Source organism: Ictalurus punctatus, chromosome 21 (genome assembly GCF_001660625.3).
Source record: "Ictalurus punctatus breed USDA103 chromosome 21, Coco_2.0, whole genome shotgun sequence".
NCBI lineage: Eukaryota > Metazoa > Chordata > Actinopteri > Siluriformes > Ictaluridae > Ictalurus > Ictalurus punctatus.
Window position 1 is genome coordinate 425470 of NC_030436.2, and position 17144 is coordinate 442613.

The 17144-nt window shown below is 39.4% G+C and overlaps 1 protein-coding gene across 2 annotated transcripts; it reads left to right on the plus strand.

Annotated features, from left to right (window-relative positions):
• Positions 1-6370: 6370 nt before the first annotated feature.
• Positions 6371-17100, plus strand: mon1bb (MON1 secretory trafficking family member Bb). Of its 2 annotated transcripts, none has more exons than XM_017450675.3 (5): positions 6371-6459; positions 6920-7546; positions 7974-8766; positions 9912-10059; positions 14991-17100. In XM_017450675.3, the coding sequence occupies exons 2-5, from the start codon at positions 6961-6963 to the stop codon at positions 15156-15158; spliced, it is 1695 nt and encodes a 564-aa protein (XP_017306164.1). In that variant the 5' UTR covers positions 6371-6459; positions 6920-6960; the 3' UTR covers positions 15159-17100. The 2 variants fall into 2 exon arrangements, with proteins under 2 accessions (XP_017306164.1, XP_017306163.1); XM_017450674.3 differs by having other exon boundaries at positions 6404-6539.
• Positions 17101-17144: the final 44 nt, after the last annotated feature.

Sequence of the window (17144 nt, forward strand, 5' to 3'; positions counted from 1 at the left end):
TTTGGTGCATTTCCGCCACCTACTGGTTCGGAGTGTGGAGCATCAATGTGAAGGCAAAAAAGGGAGACCCCCCCAAAATAAATAAATAAATAAATACACCTGACCGACTATATCCTTCTTACGACGGCGTTTTAGTCCCACGTAAAAAATATAAATAAATTAAGATTACGAGATTAAAGTCGTAATATTGTGAGAATAATCTCAATATTACACCACAGTAAAGTTAGTTTTATAGTGGACATTCGCAGATTCGAGATTCACTCTTCAATTTCCCAATAAATAAATATACAAAAAGGACAAAATGTGTATTAAATTCAGTTATACTTTATTTTCTGTCCATTCCAGAGCAAGGAGATGCACATTTTGTCATTTTTATATTTCCTGAGAAATAGACGAGCGAATCTCGAATATGCACCGAATGTCCAATCCAAATTGATTGCGGTGGTCCACCGTTAAACTAAACTAAATTCACTGGCGCAGACCTGCTTGTACACGACATCATTTCAAACACATTCACGTCAAAATTACGACTTTATTCTCGTATTACTACGAGTCTATTCTCGTAATTTTGACTTAATTCGCAAAACATTACGACTTTAATCTAACAATGCTACGACTTTATTCTCGTAATTGTTTTCACTTGGCAGTAAAACGCCGTCGTACATTCTAGAGACAAATTTGTTCTCTTAAGATAATTTAAGAGAGCTTTGTACACTTTTGAGGAATTGTTTAGAAGATTCTTAATAGACACATTTGAATACCCATTGACTTTAATGCTTCTATTAACGGAAGTCTTTGTCATATGCAACTCAATTTAACAACACGTTTGACTGTTTCAGCTAGACCACATTTATTGCAACGATCAGATTCAAGTTTTCCAATGTTATACAGAAGCCAGAGTAAATAAATCCGAAGTCTAGTTGATACTTTGTCATCCCTTAATTAATTAATTAGTAATTTGTAATTATAATTCCTTAGTTTTATATAGGCCTAGCGCTTTTCTTGGCACTCAAAGTGCTTTACATTGTATGGGGAGATCTCCTCAACCACCACCAGTGTGTAGCATCCACCTGGATGATATGACGGCAGCGATAGTGCGCCAGAACGCCCACCACACACCTATTGGTGGAGAGGAGTGATGTAGCCAATTTGGCGATGGAGATTATTAGGGGCCATGATAGAGAAGGGCCAGTGGAGGAATTTCGCTAGGACACGGTGGTTATACCCCTACTCTTTTACGAGAAGTGTCCTGGGATTTTTAATGACCACAGAGAGTCAGGACCTAGGCTTAACAGCTAATCTGAAAGACATATTGTATTTCCAAATGCAATCCTCTGTTATCCAACTTGTCTTTGAATATTGTACTGATGTCATCCCTTAACTTCCTTATACCATTTTTCTTGCCACATCTCTTTTACCACCCCTTTAAGTATTCCTTTAATTTCTGATTTACTCAGTGGGACATTAACCTCTATTCTTGAGTGTTTCAGGGCCTGCTTAGTCATTCCATCCACCTCCTCGTTGCCCTCTACACCAACATGCACCGGTACCAACAAGAAGGTATTATTTGCTATTTGGCGTATCCCGTATAGACAAATAAAGTATCTTGCCTCACCGAGGACTTCCCACTTATTAAACTGGTTAGCACTGAATGAGTCTGAGCATATGACAGCATTTTGAAGGAATTTTCATCAATCCATTGTAGAGCCAAATTAATAACGATTTGATCTGTTGCATAGAATAATCAATTATCAGATGTCCTTTTTGCAATTCTGTGCTTAAAATTTGGAATGTACACTGCAGCTGCTGTATGCCCATTATCAGGATCTTTCGAACCATCCATATATCTGCATAACAGAATAATATTTCTGATCCCAATACTATTGAGCCACTGTATTTTTTGGAACATTCCTACGTTTATTTGATACTGTCTTTCAGCTGGAGGTCTGCTAACGGCATTCAAAATAGCCAAGGGGGTATTACAGGTATAGCCACAGTTGGGCTCCTTCTCCGTCTTCGAATTGAGGGAATATTATAACGTCATGGTGTATTACCTACACCTTTAGGTCCATATTATTAAAACAAAATCCCCAACACAAGATACATCTCTGAAATCACCCATGTGTAAACTATATTTAAAGGAAAAATCTTACCTATTGTCAAAACTGACTGCCATTTTCAATTACAAATTTTTTAAAGTGGAATACACATTTTCATTGATTTAGGCCTTTATTTTAATAATCTGTGACATGTTTAAAACAATATATTTTTTGCACAATTATTCATGGAATCAATAAATCTCATTGCACTAACAAGTCTTGAAAAAAATCTTCTTTTATTGTTAAATAGTTTCTAAATTCTTTTCTAAAATTCATTACGAATAGATGAATAATAATCACAGTTAAACCCAGCAAAACAAAACAAAAATGTAACACAATAATAATAATAATAATAATAAACAAAATTCTAAAATTCTAAAATAAATAAATAAACACCAATCTCAAAAATGATATGCACACAGAACTGTCATGACTTCCCCTTAGACAGCACTGCAGCTTGCAGTGTGCTCGCAAAGCCAGACTGCGCATGCGTGCATGAGCCAGGCGCGTGAGAGCTCAGCCAACACACGCTTTTCAATTGTTGATGACTATGACTTTGTTAACTATGGACACGTGCATTTTTTTTGATGATGTTCTGTCTCCGCCCCCGTTTAGTCATTGGTTGTTGTCCGAAGGTGTGACTACATGGTTTTCAGCTGTCCGTATTTACCCATGATTACGTTTCCGATATAAACCACTCGTTCCCTGTGCACATTGCGCTGTATTGAGAATAGCGCTTTATCTAGCCCCCGTTGCCCCGTTGCCCCGTCTGTTTCTCGTTTCCCGCCTCCCGCCTAGCCCAGTTACTGGCCGTTTGCCCATTGCCTGACCCATTGCCTGACCCATTGCCTGACCCATTGCCTGACCCATTGCCTGACCCATTGCCTGACCCATTGCCTGACCCATTGCCTGTTTTTGACTTTGTTCTGTATCATGATTTGGATTTGTCTGCATGCTTCCTTAATAAAATGTGTTTATCTGCATTTGCATACGTTCTAATCTCCATTACGTGAGTAAAGTTACAGAATACTGCGCCTAACATGGATGCAGCAGGAAGACGGAGGAGACTTCACACAAAGAATACCAAGCAAACCATCCCAGCTGTGAATTTAATCCAGTTTCCACAGTGGAGGAGAACCGCTCTCCTGGAGCTGTTTGATGGTTTGTCAGGTGATCCTGAATTTTTTCTTGGGGACTGCCAGATATACTTTTCCAGCCTAACGGACCGAAACCCCAGCGAGAAGCAATGGCTAGGGTTCCTGTTGTCCCGGTTTTGCGGCCCAGCACGCCAGTGGGCACAGCATTTAGCAGCCATGGGATCTTGGGGACTGGAGAGTGTCAGTCTCTTTGTGGGACTTGTCATGAGGGTGTACGGCAGCCCAGAATCCTGGCCGGTCTTTGAGGATCTTGTGGGGGAGCCATGCCTCAGAGATGAACCGGACGTGCCATTTACTACATATTATCAGCAGACTAACATTGCGACCCCAGAGCTCCAGCTCAAGACCTACGAGGTAGTCTCACCTGCTGAGCTCCAGCCGGAGGTCAATGTGGTGACCTCAGAGCTCCAGCTTGAGACCCACGAGGAGGACTCACCTGCTGAGCTCTAGCCAGAGGTCCAACGTTGTGACCTCAGCCCCGGAGTTTCAGCCTGAGACCTATGAGGCGGTCTCAGCTCCAGAGCTCCAGCATAAAGTCAAGTTCCTGCTAGAGGTCAATGAGGTGACCTCCCAAGCCATGTTCCTGTCAGAGGTCAAAGAGACGATCTCTCAAGCCAAGTTCCTGTCCGAGGTCGAAGAGACAGCCTCTCAAGCCAAGTTCCTGTCCGAGGTCGAAGAGAAGGCCTCTCAAGACACGTTTCTGTCTGAGGTCGAAAGGAGGGACTCTCAAGCCAAGTTGCTGTCCAAGGTCAAAGAGACGTCGCTCCACTTTCCTGTTCAGCTGAGGACGTCGCTCCGCTTTCCTGTTTAGCTGAGGAAAGCTCTGCTTTCTTGCTCCGCTGAGGACGCCACTCAGTCTCCTAGTTCAGCTGGGGACATTTTGCCCAGGGGCCCATGACTGCCAGTGGGGGTCTGTCACAATTTCCCCTTGAGACAGCTCTGCAGCTTGCAGCGTGCTCTGAAAGCCAGAGCGCGCACGCGTGCACGAGCCAGGTGTGCGAGCACTCCGTGAGTGCACGCTTTTCAATTGTTGATGACTATGACTTTGTTTACTATGGACACATGCATTTGTTTTGATTATGTTCTGTCTCCACCCCCGTTTAGTCATTGGTTGTTGTCTGAAGGTGTGTCTATGTTGGTTTCAGCTGTCCGTATTTATCTATGATTATGTTTGTGATTTTGTTTGTGATAAACCCCTCGTTCCCTGTGCACTTTGCACAATATTGAGAATAGCTCTTTACTTAGCTCTCATTTCTCGTTTCTCATTGCCTCGATTCATGGTTCATGTTTATGACCTTGTTTCTTGTTTCCTCATTTTGAATCCCGCCTAGCCCAGTTAATGCCTGTTTGCCAATTGCCCGACCCATTGCCTGTTTTTGACTACGTCTCTGTATCATGATTTGGATTTGTCTGTCTGCCTCCTTAATAAAACGTCTTTATCTGCATTTGCATCCGTCCTAATCTCCATTACGTGAGTAACATTACAAGAACACTAAGTGAAAATCTCTTCATACTCAGTAGTTGCCCTGAGCAATGTTCTTGTTTTCACTGTCGACCTTTTTCAACTAATTATTAAGATGCTTCATGAAGAAACATATAATGCATATAAAATCCATCAATGATCCATCATATACTGGTGGGTTTCAGACATCCGTGATATCCTTTCGCCTCACTCCACTATCTTGAAAATGATTCAATTCTAAATGTCTGTAAATGATTTGGATTAACTTTATGTTTACTTTGTCACAGTAGTACATCTTATATGCATAATAAATATGTGTAATATATTATGCATGATCATTTTAGAACGTTAAAAAAAATCTAGCCAAATCATGCCATTTTTTTTTACCTCACAGTTTTTGAGATAGGTAGACCTATAATCGGAGCCAGCTCCAAATGGGTGGGACTTTAGCTCCAAGTGGGCTGTACAAACCTCCAGAGGACTTTGATTACTGTAGTGTCTGTCATGTAAATTAAGCTGTCGGTGTTTTTTCCCCATGGGCAATACGGCGGCTTGACAGAGTTAAACGGATCAACTTGCAGTTTTTAAATTTTGAATATTAACACATACATATTGATTATGTAGAATCAACAAAAGGAAGTGTGTTTTATTTGTTAAATGAATTTTTAAAAATCCGTTTTATAATATGCATTTTGTGTATCCCCCAGGATATGCTGGTAAATGAAGACAAGGCAAGCTCCAGGGCAGCTCCCAGGATTTTTCAGTTTGTCATACATGCAGTCCAACTGTGCTAATGAGTAATGTCATTGTATAACCTATGCAGAGAAAATGCATGACACCTTCTATCACTATGGACTGTAAATATATGTAAAATTTAGTTTTTATTTCTTGTAACTTGTACGTATATTGTAGTAAATTTTGTTGTGAAAGAATAGTTCTACAAACAAAATCATTGAGCAATAAAACATTGTTCGTTATAATGTTGTTTTACATTCACGTCATTGAGCGCGGTTATATCTCGTTTTAGGTTTGTTTTCATCTTTTGATACTGTTGAATTTTAAAATTAATATTTAATATTAGACAACCATTATATTAACTTCAGTCTTCAAATAGAATGGCATTGGACATGCATACAATAACGACAAAGCTATAAGAAATTAAATTAAACTACAAGAAGAAATGTTAATATTTAGTTTTAAATGTTGTTTTCCACTAGTGTCGCTACTTCCTGTAATCATTTATCACCGCACACCTCAGAGAGATTGGGGACTTCCGCATACTTGCCATCACTTCTGGATTTTCCCCTAAATTCTTCCCATTTCTGAAATCCCGCCTACTTGTGGCGTAAGTACCTCCCACTTGGCGGTAAGGACCTCCCACTTGGCGTTAAGGACCTCCCACTTGGAGCTCTCCGGGCTGCTCCCGTATAATGATGGCCACACCCCCTTATACAATGTCAAATGAATTGAGTCGTTTTATTTCTTTCAAGCAGTTCCACTGTTACTGTCTCAATTTACCGGAATTTACAATAATAATACAAATAAATAATTACACATCTTCTGACACTGCGGTCAGTGAATGCAGTCAGTAATCATGAATTATTAGCATTATTTAACAATTCTATTATCATGTGTTAAGAAATGAAACACACCCATCATGCGGTAGAGTAAGTTGTGCGCATGCGCAGCGGAAATCGCAGAGGAAGAGGACAGGAGCAACGAGTCAACAGAAACGTCGCCGGTACAGCTTCTTCATAAATCATTATTTTGTTTAGAATGCGATCCTGATACCTTTTACTCTAAAGATGGCTTTCCTAGACAGTAAGTTGACTAAACTAATTTACATGTGAGGTTTATAAAAAAATGTCTCTGTGTTAGGTATGAGTTGCGTTAGCTAGATAGCTAACTTGTTAGCCTGCGAAGATGTGGAGAGAATCTGCTGCTCTTAATTTTAATTAGTGAGATAAAAGTTAATAGTGGTTTGTACACTGGATGAGATGTTTTCTGTATTTCAGTATTCTACATCTACTATAGATCTCGTTTGTCACTTATATACCTGTCAGTAGGATGTATATAGATTAACTGTCACTGAAGGTGCATGTAGATTGCCATTCTTACCTCAGATATTTTTCCTTGCCAGCTTTACTAGATTCTGAATTTAAAAGCATTTGCTAAGAAATATTTCTCCTTCTTTTCCTCAGTACATGTTATGTTGACATGAATAAGGGGGATTCGAGTGAATATGAATGAGATGGAGACGATGGACTCACCTGTTATCACATCTTTACATCAGGGTGATGAAAATGAAATGCAGTCTGAAAATGATCTAGACAGTATTACAGAGGTGGAAGACCTCGTCACTCTCCCAAGAATTGAAAGAGGCAAAGAGAGAAAGCTTCTAGACCTTCCCTCAGAAGACAACTTAAACCCAAATCATCTTCCTGTGGACATTCAAAAAGATGACGCTGTTGTGTTTGATGCGTCAGAAACTGTTAACACGTCAGAGGACAATGCCCATGAAGACTCTGGTGAATTTGTTGTAGCCATGTTAGCTCGAGGAACGCTGGAAGAGCAGGGTGTGTGCACAAAGAGAATTTCGTCCCCTCTCTCAGAAACTCCCCTAGAGGCTTCCTCTCACTGGGACGAGGATGTGACTGCAGAGAGCTGGAGACAGCACCGGAAGCATGTATTTGTTCTGAGCGAGGCCGGGAAGCCCATCTACTCCCGCTACGGCAGTGAGGAAGCCCTCTCCTCCACCATGGGGGTCATGATGGCTCTGGTGTCCTTCATTCAGAGCGGGGACAATGTCATTCGTTCTGTCTACTCAGGTATTGACTTTCTACACAGAGTGAAATTAATAGATCAATATAATAGATTAATTATTATAAAAAGAGAACTGGTATGTAAACAATATTTATAACTTTTTGGGTAAATAATTGAATGGGCTAGCAAGATGATTTGCATGTACAGTAACACTGTAACTACTTAAGGTAGTCCTTTTCTACATCATTATCATTTGTAAATTAACAATAGGCCTTCCCCAGATTCTGAACAAAGTTGATCACATATTGAACACGGACTACTACATCAAATCACATCATATTGTATCATAGCAGATTACGTGGTATCATATGTCAAATCTTTGCCTTTGCATCATATTGTGTGGGACAGCAGGTGATTTTATTTTAAATGTTGCTCTTCCATAACTGTTCATTGCTGTTTTTAACCCTTCTATCCGACATTCTTGTGCTATAGATGAGCATACAGTGGTCTTCATGCAGCAGGGGCCTCTGGTGCTTGTCTCGGTCTCTAGCACCCATCAGTCCGAGCAGCAGCTACGCAATGAACTGCTTTATGTCTATAACCAGATTGTGAGCATGCTTACCCAAGCCAGCATCACTCGCATTTTTGAGCACAAGAAGAACTACGACTTGCGCCGCTTGCTGGCTGGCTCAGAGAAAATCCTAGATGGTTTACTAAACCTGGTTGACTTTGACCCTAGTTTCTTGCTTTCAGCCGTGCACTGTCTACCTATTGCCTCTTCATTCAGGGACTCTCTTAGCCAGATACTTCAGAAAGCCATCACTCCCAACCTAGTCTTCTCTATACTCATTGCAAAGAACCAGCTGCTCACCATTGCACAGGAGAGGATGGTGATTGAGGATGCCAAGCTGGACCCTGCTGATCTTCACCTACTGCTCAACCTTATTGGTGCCTCCTCTGCATTCCAGGCTGGTGAGATCTGGACCCCAATCTGCCTCCCCAGCTTTAACCCTGACTGTTATTTTTACGCCTACATATCCTATCTTGACCCCCCTGAGTGCACTGTGTGCCTGCTGCTGCTGTCCACAGACAATGAGGCATTTTATGCAGTGGCAGAGTGCAAGAGGAAGATTGAGGAAGCCATGCAGGCTCAAAATGCTCTGACCTCCATTGCCAAAGCTCAGTCCTACAGCGTTAGTCAGGTGGGAGTGTCTGATCTCCGGCACTTTATGTACAAGCCTTTTGATGTTCCAGACAACCACCATCAGCTAACCCAGTTCACCAGGTAAACTCAACTGAAATAAAAAAAACACTACCTATTCATTTTCAGTCTGTTCTGCAGACACATTTAGCTAAGCATAGAGTCTGGTTTACTTATGTCAATGAATAATGTATAAAACAAGTTTGACTATATCAGAATCAATCAGAATCTTTTCAGTAATTTGAGCTGACCATACTTCTCTCATTAACTATTTTTCAGTGATTTTCTTGCCATTAGAAGTGTGACACTTCCTGATGTGGTCATGTGAAATACAGTATATGCCAATAAGTTTGTGGATACCTGATAACACCCATATGTGCTTTTTGAATATTCAATTTCCGATTTAGTCCTCCTTTGCTGTTATAGTAACCTTCCACTCTTCTGCAAAGCCTTTCCACTAAATTTTGGAGCGTGGCTGTGGGGATTTGCCATTTTAGCCACAAGAGCATTAGTGAAGTCTGACACTGATGTTCGGCGAGGAGGCTTGGGGCACAGTAAGTGTTCCAGTTCATCCAAAAAGGTGTTTGTTGGGGTTGAGGTCAGGGATCTGTGCAGGCCACTCAGGTTTTTCCACACCAGCCTTGGCAAATAATGAGCCTTTGTTTGCGCACAGGGGTGCTGTCATACTTCAACATGTTTAGACCCCTTAGTTCCAGTGCAGGGAAATTGTGATACTACAGCACACAAGGACATCCTTTACAATTGTGGAAACATTCTGGGGAAGGCCGACATGGGTCTGATAGTCAGGTGTCCACAAGTTTGGCCATAGTGTATTTGAAGTTTATTTTCTCTTATGTGCTTCTGCAACACTATCCTGCTCTTGGGATTATATATTCCAGAAATTCCTAAAGAGGATTTTTTTATCCGACCTTTGAACAGCGTTGAAATGTGTTCTGGTCCAGTTCATTGTGCCTAGCCATAATCACATGAATTATACAGTTAAAACTGTACAAAAATTAAAGGCACATCACTTTTTAATTTGTACTTTTCTGTGGTTACTGTCCACAGTGACATTATTGAGAGCTTTAAGCAGGCTATACTATGCCTTTTGGTGGTTGAACTGAAAACTGCACACATTATCTAATTATCTAATGCTAATGCCTGTAGATCTGATTGCCAAGTGTATCCTGTGCACTTGCATTACATTTCTGTCTGCTTGTGGCTCTTAGCCCAGAGATGGAAGCTCCTTATGACAGTGAGGAGGAGAAGATGAGGCTGCTGGACCTTTACAGAGATGTGCATGGCCGCATACACAACACTGCACGCCCTCTTAAACTCATATACCATGTGGCGGCGCGAGAGACCCTGCTGGCCTGGGTATGGACTCACTGTTATTATTAACAATTACCTGAGTCAACATATTACTACAACATATTGGTCTTGTCTGGTTGCTTTTATGCTGTCCCATGTAATCCAGTTGTTGTTTAGCCCTTTCCTCGATCCATCAATCAACCAATCAGTCAATCAACCAATAAATAAATAAGCCAGTTTTGGTTGAATCAGAAACAGCCAGTGGGAGGCGTAGTTGCTTGGAAGATCAGACCTCATCAAAAATACCTGAAAGCCGGTCATTATACACATTCCCCTCCAAAAGTATTGTAACTGCAAGGCCAATTCTTGTTTTTGTTGTACACTGAAGACATTTGGTTTTGAGATCAAAAGATAAATATGTGAATTTCAGCCTTAATTTCCTGATATGTACATCTAGATGTGTTACAACTTAAAAAATTCTCTCTTCAGTCTCTGCATCTGGAGGTGAAATGCATGCTCAATTGGGTTAAGGTCTGGCGACTGACTTGGCCAGTGTAAAATCTTCCACTTTTTCCCCCTGATGAAGTCCTTTGTTGTGTTTGTGGTGTGTTTTAGGTCATTTTCTTGCTGTATGATGGAGTTCCTCCCAATTAGATTTGATGCATTTCTCTGTAAATTGGTAGACAGAATGTTTCTGAAGTTAATTCTCCTGCTACCATCATGAGTTACATAATCAATAAATATTAGTGAGCCCATTCCAGAAGGCCATGTAAGCCCAAGCCGACGAGCAGGTCCTTTCTTTCTCCACACATGAGTGGAGTTTAATCTTGGGTCCAGAACTTTTGTGGCTCACCTCGGTTTCTTTTATTTCCTTTCAATTCTTACTGCTGATGAGTGATTTTCATCTTGTGGTATGGCCTCTCTATTTCTGCTCTCAAAGTCTTCTTTGATTGTAATACCTTCACCCAAGGACAATTATCCATATATGGGTTTGGGCGAGTGCCAATGGGGGGCACCAAATGATTTTTTAAAAAATATATATATTATTTACTGCAAGAGATGCAAACAGCTACAAAATTAATAGTTGATATTCAGCCTCTCTCTCTCTCTCTCTCTCTCTCTCTCTCTCTCTCTCTCTCTCTCTCAGGGATGTCAATTTACACAAATTCCCATGATCAGTCGCCATTGAAATGAACGATCGATTAATTGTTTACCTTAATACCACAAGATATTAATACCGCACTGCTTCTGCAGTGGCATATAGCCACCGGCATGACAGAGTGTGAAAATCCTACTCAAAACGCCAGCTTTCTCACCCAAATGAAAAGTTTTTTTTTACTCTAAATAATAGGCTAGTAGGACTGTAAAATGAATCTATGTGATTATGATCATTTGATAAAATGACTATAATATACAGTGTGTCACTAATGCCATCTCGGATGTGCACTCTGGCAACAGTGCATGTGAGCCTATTCATATTGCGTGCGTCCATGTGAGCAAAATAGATTGTTTTGTTATTATAAGTATAATGGGGGTTATGTGCAACAAAGTTCCGTATTCTGTAAAACAGGTCGTACCGGTTCAGAATCTGTACGTGCTATGCTGACATGGTGCTGTTTTACTCAAGATGCCCTCAGGAATTACAGATGATGAGCATAACTGATGTCCATCGCATATGCAAGTTGACATGTAAAACTCCTGCCACCAAAATGGATAATGGATTTAAGCTATATGCTTCCTCATTCATATGTGACTATAAGGGTCAGTAGTAGTCGCAAACGGAAATGCTGTACAATCTGTCACTAGCTAGCTAACTCAAATATAAACACCCTAGGATCTATGGATGCCGTCAGCATCAGGGCAGCCTGTCACAGGTCTCTGAGGAAAAGCGAGAAGCCACACAGCCTGAGAGTAACATTAGGGATGGTTTGGGTGTTCCATTAGAGTTCTCCATCTGTTCCAGTTCATGGACAGTTTTTAATCAAGCCTTTCAGAGTTGGAATCTGTGATCGTGAGCAAATCCTTTTATTATCTTGAGGCGCTTGGTAAATGCATGCACAGTTGTTCCAAGTTCATTGTTGTTGTTTGTCTACTTGTTAAAAGACGAGGATAGTGAGGTCACTGGGGTATAGTGGGGTATTCTTGAGTGCCACCCATTATTCCGTGTTATTAATATCAGGCCTCCCCAAATAAAAATCCCTCTGTTGCACACAGTATTAACAAATTCTGTTATTGTATTTATTGTGGAATTTATTTACAGTGGAATTCAACTTCCCTGACATTGCACATTGAGATACACAGCAGAAATCATTGTTAGGATTTTCCAGCTTCTGGTACTTTATCGGTTTTGACAAAGACATTTTCTTCTCACTAACATTCAGATATGAAAATTTAAAATAAAATAAAGCGCAAAAAATACTAACAATAACAATAGTGCGAACTAGCTAGTTTAGCCTTTGGGATAGCAGATTACCCTGCAAGTGGATGTGATGATGCCAAGTGGATATGGTTTTCCGGTTTGGTAATGTGATGTTCGTCATGTACTCTATTTTCTTCCCAAATGTGCATAGGTTATTGTGCATATTACAGAACATTCGGAGAATATGAAAAAGCATACTTTTACTCATGAATGTCCATAACGTGTTACATGCGTACACCATTTACTATTATTTCGGCGGTCCTGCTTGAAGTTGAGACTTGCATACCTCACGTAGATAACATTTCATTATTTATATATTACATGTTCAGAAGCTAAACGTACCCGTTAGATGATATGCTAATCCATTTCAGAATCCATTCTTGACGGAATGATGTAGTCCGGCTGAAGGAAATTGATCAACTCTTGAAAACCATCGCCATCAATTACCCTGATAGGCATTTACAATCATTTGCAATCATTTTACACGGTCGTACAGTTATTCCTTCTGCATTTTGAACTCCTGTTTTTTCCCCTGATTGAAACAGAGGTTATTGTTGGTTGTGTAGATTCATATCCTGTCACGGAGGCTGCTGGATGCACCTTTTGATTCTCAATTGGTACATCATGGTCCTCGTTGTATTGTATTTTAAAACACAATCACAGTGTTTGCAACTAACCTTATTGGCATTTAAACTAAAATGATCCCAAACATATCTACTGTATGCTCACTTCATTTTTCCTCATGTGTCTGCTGCACGTGTTTTGTGCATGAGCTGGTATGCACCTCAAAACTACACGCTCTGATGATGACCTTGCTTAATCAACCATTTAAGTTATATTGATTAAATTATTAACAACAATTAATCGATCTTTGATTAATCATTAGCATCCCTGCTCTCTCCCTTTATCTATCTATCTAGATAGATAGAGTTGTGCCCAAAAGTTTGTACACCCCTTGCAGAATCTGCTAAATCTTAATGCTGTTAACAAAATAAGATTGATCATAAAAATCTCTTGTTTTTTTTATTTAGTTCTGTCCTGAATAAGGTATTTCACATGACAGATGTTTACATATAGTCCACAAGACAAGATAATAGCTGAATTTATCAAAATTACCCCATTCAAAAGTTTACATACCCTTGATTATTTATACTGTGTGTTGTCACCTGGATGATCAGCGACTGTGTTTATGTTCTGTGAGAGTTGTTCATGAGTCCCTTGTTTGTCCTGAGCAGTTAAACTGCCCACTGTTCTTCAGAAATATCCTCCAGGTCATGCACATTCTTTACATTTCCAGCATCTTCTGCTTTTTTTCTTCTTCTCCATTTAGTACTGCCCTTCAGACACTAAACAGGACAGTACATGTCTACCAGAAGACAAAATACTAACAATTTACACCGATCATCCTGTTTAAAAGTTTACACCCCTCTGGCTCTTAATGTATTGTGTTAGATTCTTGAGCATCAGTGAACGTGTGCACCTTATGTAATCATACACGTAATAGTCGTGTACGAGTCCCTCAGTCGTCCTCTGTGTGAAAAGATGGATCTCAACATCATATAGCCGCTGTTGGAAAGGGCTCAAATATGCAGAAGATGCTGGAAAAGCAGAGAATGTGCAGGACCTGGAGGATTTTTCTGAAGAACGCTGATCATCCAGGTGACAACACACAGTATTAATAATCAAGGGTATGTAAACTTTTGAATTAGTTCATTTTTATAAAAAAATTCAGCTATTATCTTGTCTTGTGGACTATATGTAAACATCTGTTATGTGAAATAGATTATTCAGGACAGAACTAAAAAAAAAACAAAACCATGGGATTTTTATGATCAATCTTATTGTGTTAACGGTATTAAGCAGATTCTGCAAGGGGTATACAAACTTTTGGACACAACTGTGTATACATTCGATATCTGATGTCTGGTTGTTAATATAACCTTTCTTTTTTGCAGACATTAAAATTGTTGTTGTATTGTCTATGCCATTTATGCAATGGTTCTGATCGATTTTCTGATTTTCCTTATTGCCTCTGCTACAAAATGGTTTTCTTTTCTCCCATAGGAAGCTCTATGGTCTTCATGTTTGTTTATCCTCTTTAACAACAAGGCAAAACCTTTGTTTTCACAGGCAAAACCCAGGGCTCAGAGCTATTAACTGTTTAAACAGTGCACACCTGGGCAACAAGAAATACCAGTCAGTCACGTGTTTCAGTATTTTTTTTTATCACTTAAAAAAATGACTGGTTCAAATCAAGGGTGTCATGTTCCAAGTTGATTAACACACAGATGTAAATATAGGGAAATGAAAGCTAAAATTCTAATCTAGCTGCTCTTATTCATAGCTTATTCAAATCCAAATGTCTTTAGTGTATAGCAAAAACAATAGAATATTATACACTGTCCAGCCATAACATTAAAACACTGACAGGTGAAGTGAATAACATTATCCTTTACAGTGACACCTGTCAAGGTGTGGGATATATTAGGCAGCAAGTGAACAGTCAGTTATTGAAGTTAATGTGTTGCATTGGTTAATGTATAGTGATTGAGTGAGTGGTTTAATTTTTTCATTGCAGGTTACAACCAAATTTGAGCTGTATACTTGCTTTAGCCCTCTTGTAACAAAGTCCTATGCCATCAATGCTATTACGAAACTGCTGCGGTGGGTGAAGAAGGAGGAGGACCGTCTCTTTATACGATATCCCCCGAAGTACTCAACTACACCCAATGCAAGCAAAAGCTAAAAGTGGTGCTCAGTTGGTTCTGCTAAGAACAACGTTCTCTGTGTCGGAACTGACACTCAGCACTCTGTTTCAGATGGATATGGATCATGCTGAGCACTAAATTCTTCCCAATACCTCAGCAGCATTGGAGAGCTCTTCACTTTATTATTTTTGTTATTAATAGTAATGTTTGGAATGTTACAGTCCTAACTTAACATGTCTTTGGATGATGGAATGATGTAGGTGCTTGATTTATTGATTTTGTACTAAAATTATCATGCGTCAAATCAGGGATGTCAGTTTACACAAATTCCCATGATCGATCGTCATTTAAATTCATTAATTATTCGTTAACCTTAATACCGCAAGATGTGTCTACTGCAGTGGCATATAGCATGACAGGGTGTGAAAATCCCACTCAAAACACCAGCCAATGCATATTACCGAACATTCTGAGAATACGAAAAAGCATACTTTTACTCATGAATGTCCATAACGTGTTACATGCGTACACCATTTATTAATAATTTCGGCGGTCCTGCTTGAAGTTGACACTTGCATACCTCACATAGATAACATTTCATTATTTATATATTACATGTTCAGAAGCTAAATGTACCCGTTAGATGATATGCTAATCCATTTCAGAATCCATTCTTGACGGAATGATGTAGTCCGGCTGAAGGAAATTCAGTAATAAATAAATGGTGTAGGCTTGTAACACGTTATTGACATTCATGAGTAAAAGTACACTTTTTTCCCCATAATATCCTATGCATATTTGGGAAGAAAATAACACTTATAATAAAACAACCTTTATACTTACATGGATGCACGCAATATGATTAGGCTCTGTTGCCAGAGTGCACATCTGTGACACATCGTATATTATAGCCATTACATTTGATTTATTAAATAAGTCATTTTATCAAATGATCATAATCACATCGATTCATTTTACAGTCCTATTAGCCTATTATTTAGAATAAAAACCTTTTCATCTGGGTGAGGAAACTGGCGTTTTGAGTGGGATTTTCACACCCTCTCACAGCGGTGGCTATGCCATTGTAGTAGATGCATCTTGCGGTATTAAGATGAACAATTAATAGATTCATTGATCATTAATTTAAATGGTGACCGATCATGGGAATTTGTGTAAATTTGCATCCCAAATTTTAAAACACAATCACAATGTTTGCAATTAACATCATCACCATTTAAACTAAAATGATCCCAAACGTAACTACTGCGTGCTCACCTTCATTTTTCCTCATGTGTCTGCTGCGTGTGTTTTGTGTATGAGCGGCCACGCATCTCAAAACTACACACTCTAATGATGACCTTGCTTAATCGACCGTCGATAAGTTTTATCAATTCAGTAATTAACGACAATTACTTGATCATCGATTAATCATTCGCATCCTTGCTTCAAATAATTCAGACATTAGGCTCCATGTATTCACCATTTCAAATGCTGATATTCCTTTATTAGAAGGAAAAGTGTGTTCTCTCTCCAGACTAACATTAATTTAATATGAATAATTAAATAGTGGCAGTGTGTGATTCAAACTTTGCCCAAACTATATTTTTACTCTCAAACCTTTTTCATGTCAGTGTTGTATAAAATTGAGCTGTTTGACAGTTGAGAGTTTATTTTTAAAGGGACACCAATAGTGGCCACTAGGCTTGTGCAGTATCAATGAATAACAATATTATTGTACCTGCATGATATTACATTATATGAGGTATATTGTCAATCAATTACAAATAATGTTAATGATTATGATGTGAATAGAAAGTGAATAAATTCACTGTTTTGTTATTTCGTTTTGACTGGTGCTCTCCTGCACAACATTGTGCTGCATAAATAGAAAATATTGGCCATGTGGATACTAGACAACTGATTTCTAAAAGGATGACATCGTTGTGTTTTAAAAAAAATAAAATAAAACTGTTTACTGTGCATTACTGCAGAATCACTTATAAATCCACCATCCAGCTGAACTT

Coding starts and splice junctions, on each gene's coding strand:
- mon1bb (XM_017450675.3), top strand. CDS start 6,961: ATGAATGAGATGGAGACGATGGACTCACCTGTTATCACATCTTTACAT. Junction 8,767..9,911: donor CAGCTAACCCAGTTCACCAG/GTAAACTCAACT, acceptor TGTGGCTCTTAG/CCCAGAGATGGAAGCTCCTT. Junction 10,060..14,990: donor GAGAGACCCTGCTGGCCTGG/GTATGGACTCAC, acceptor TTTTCATTGCAG/GTTACAACCAAATTTGAGCT.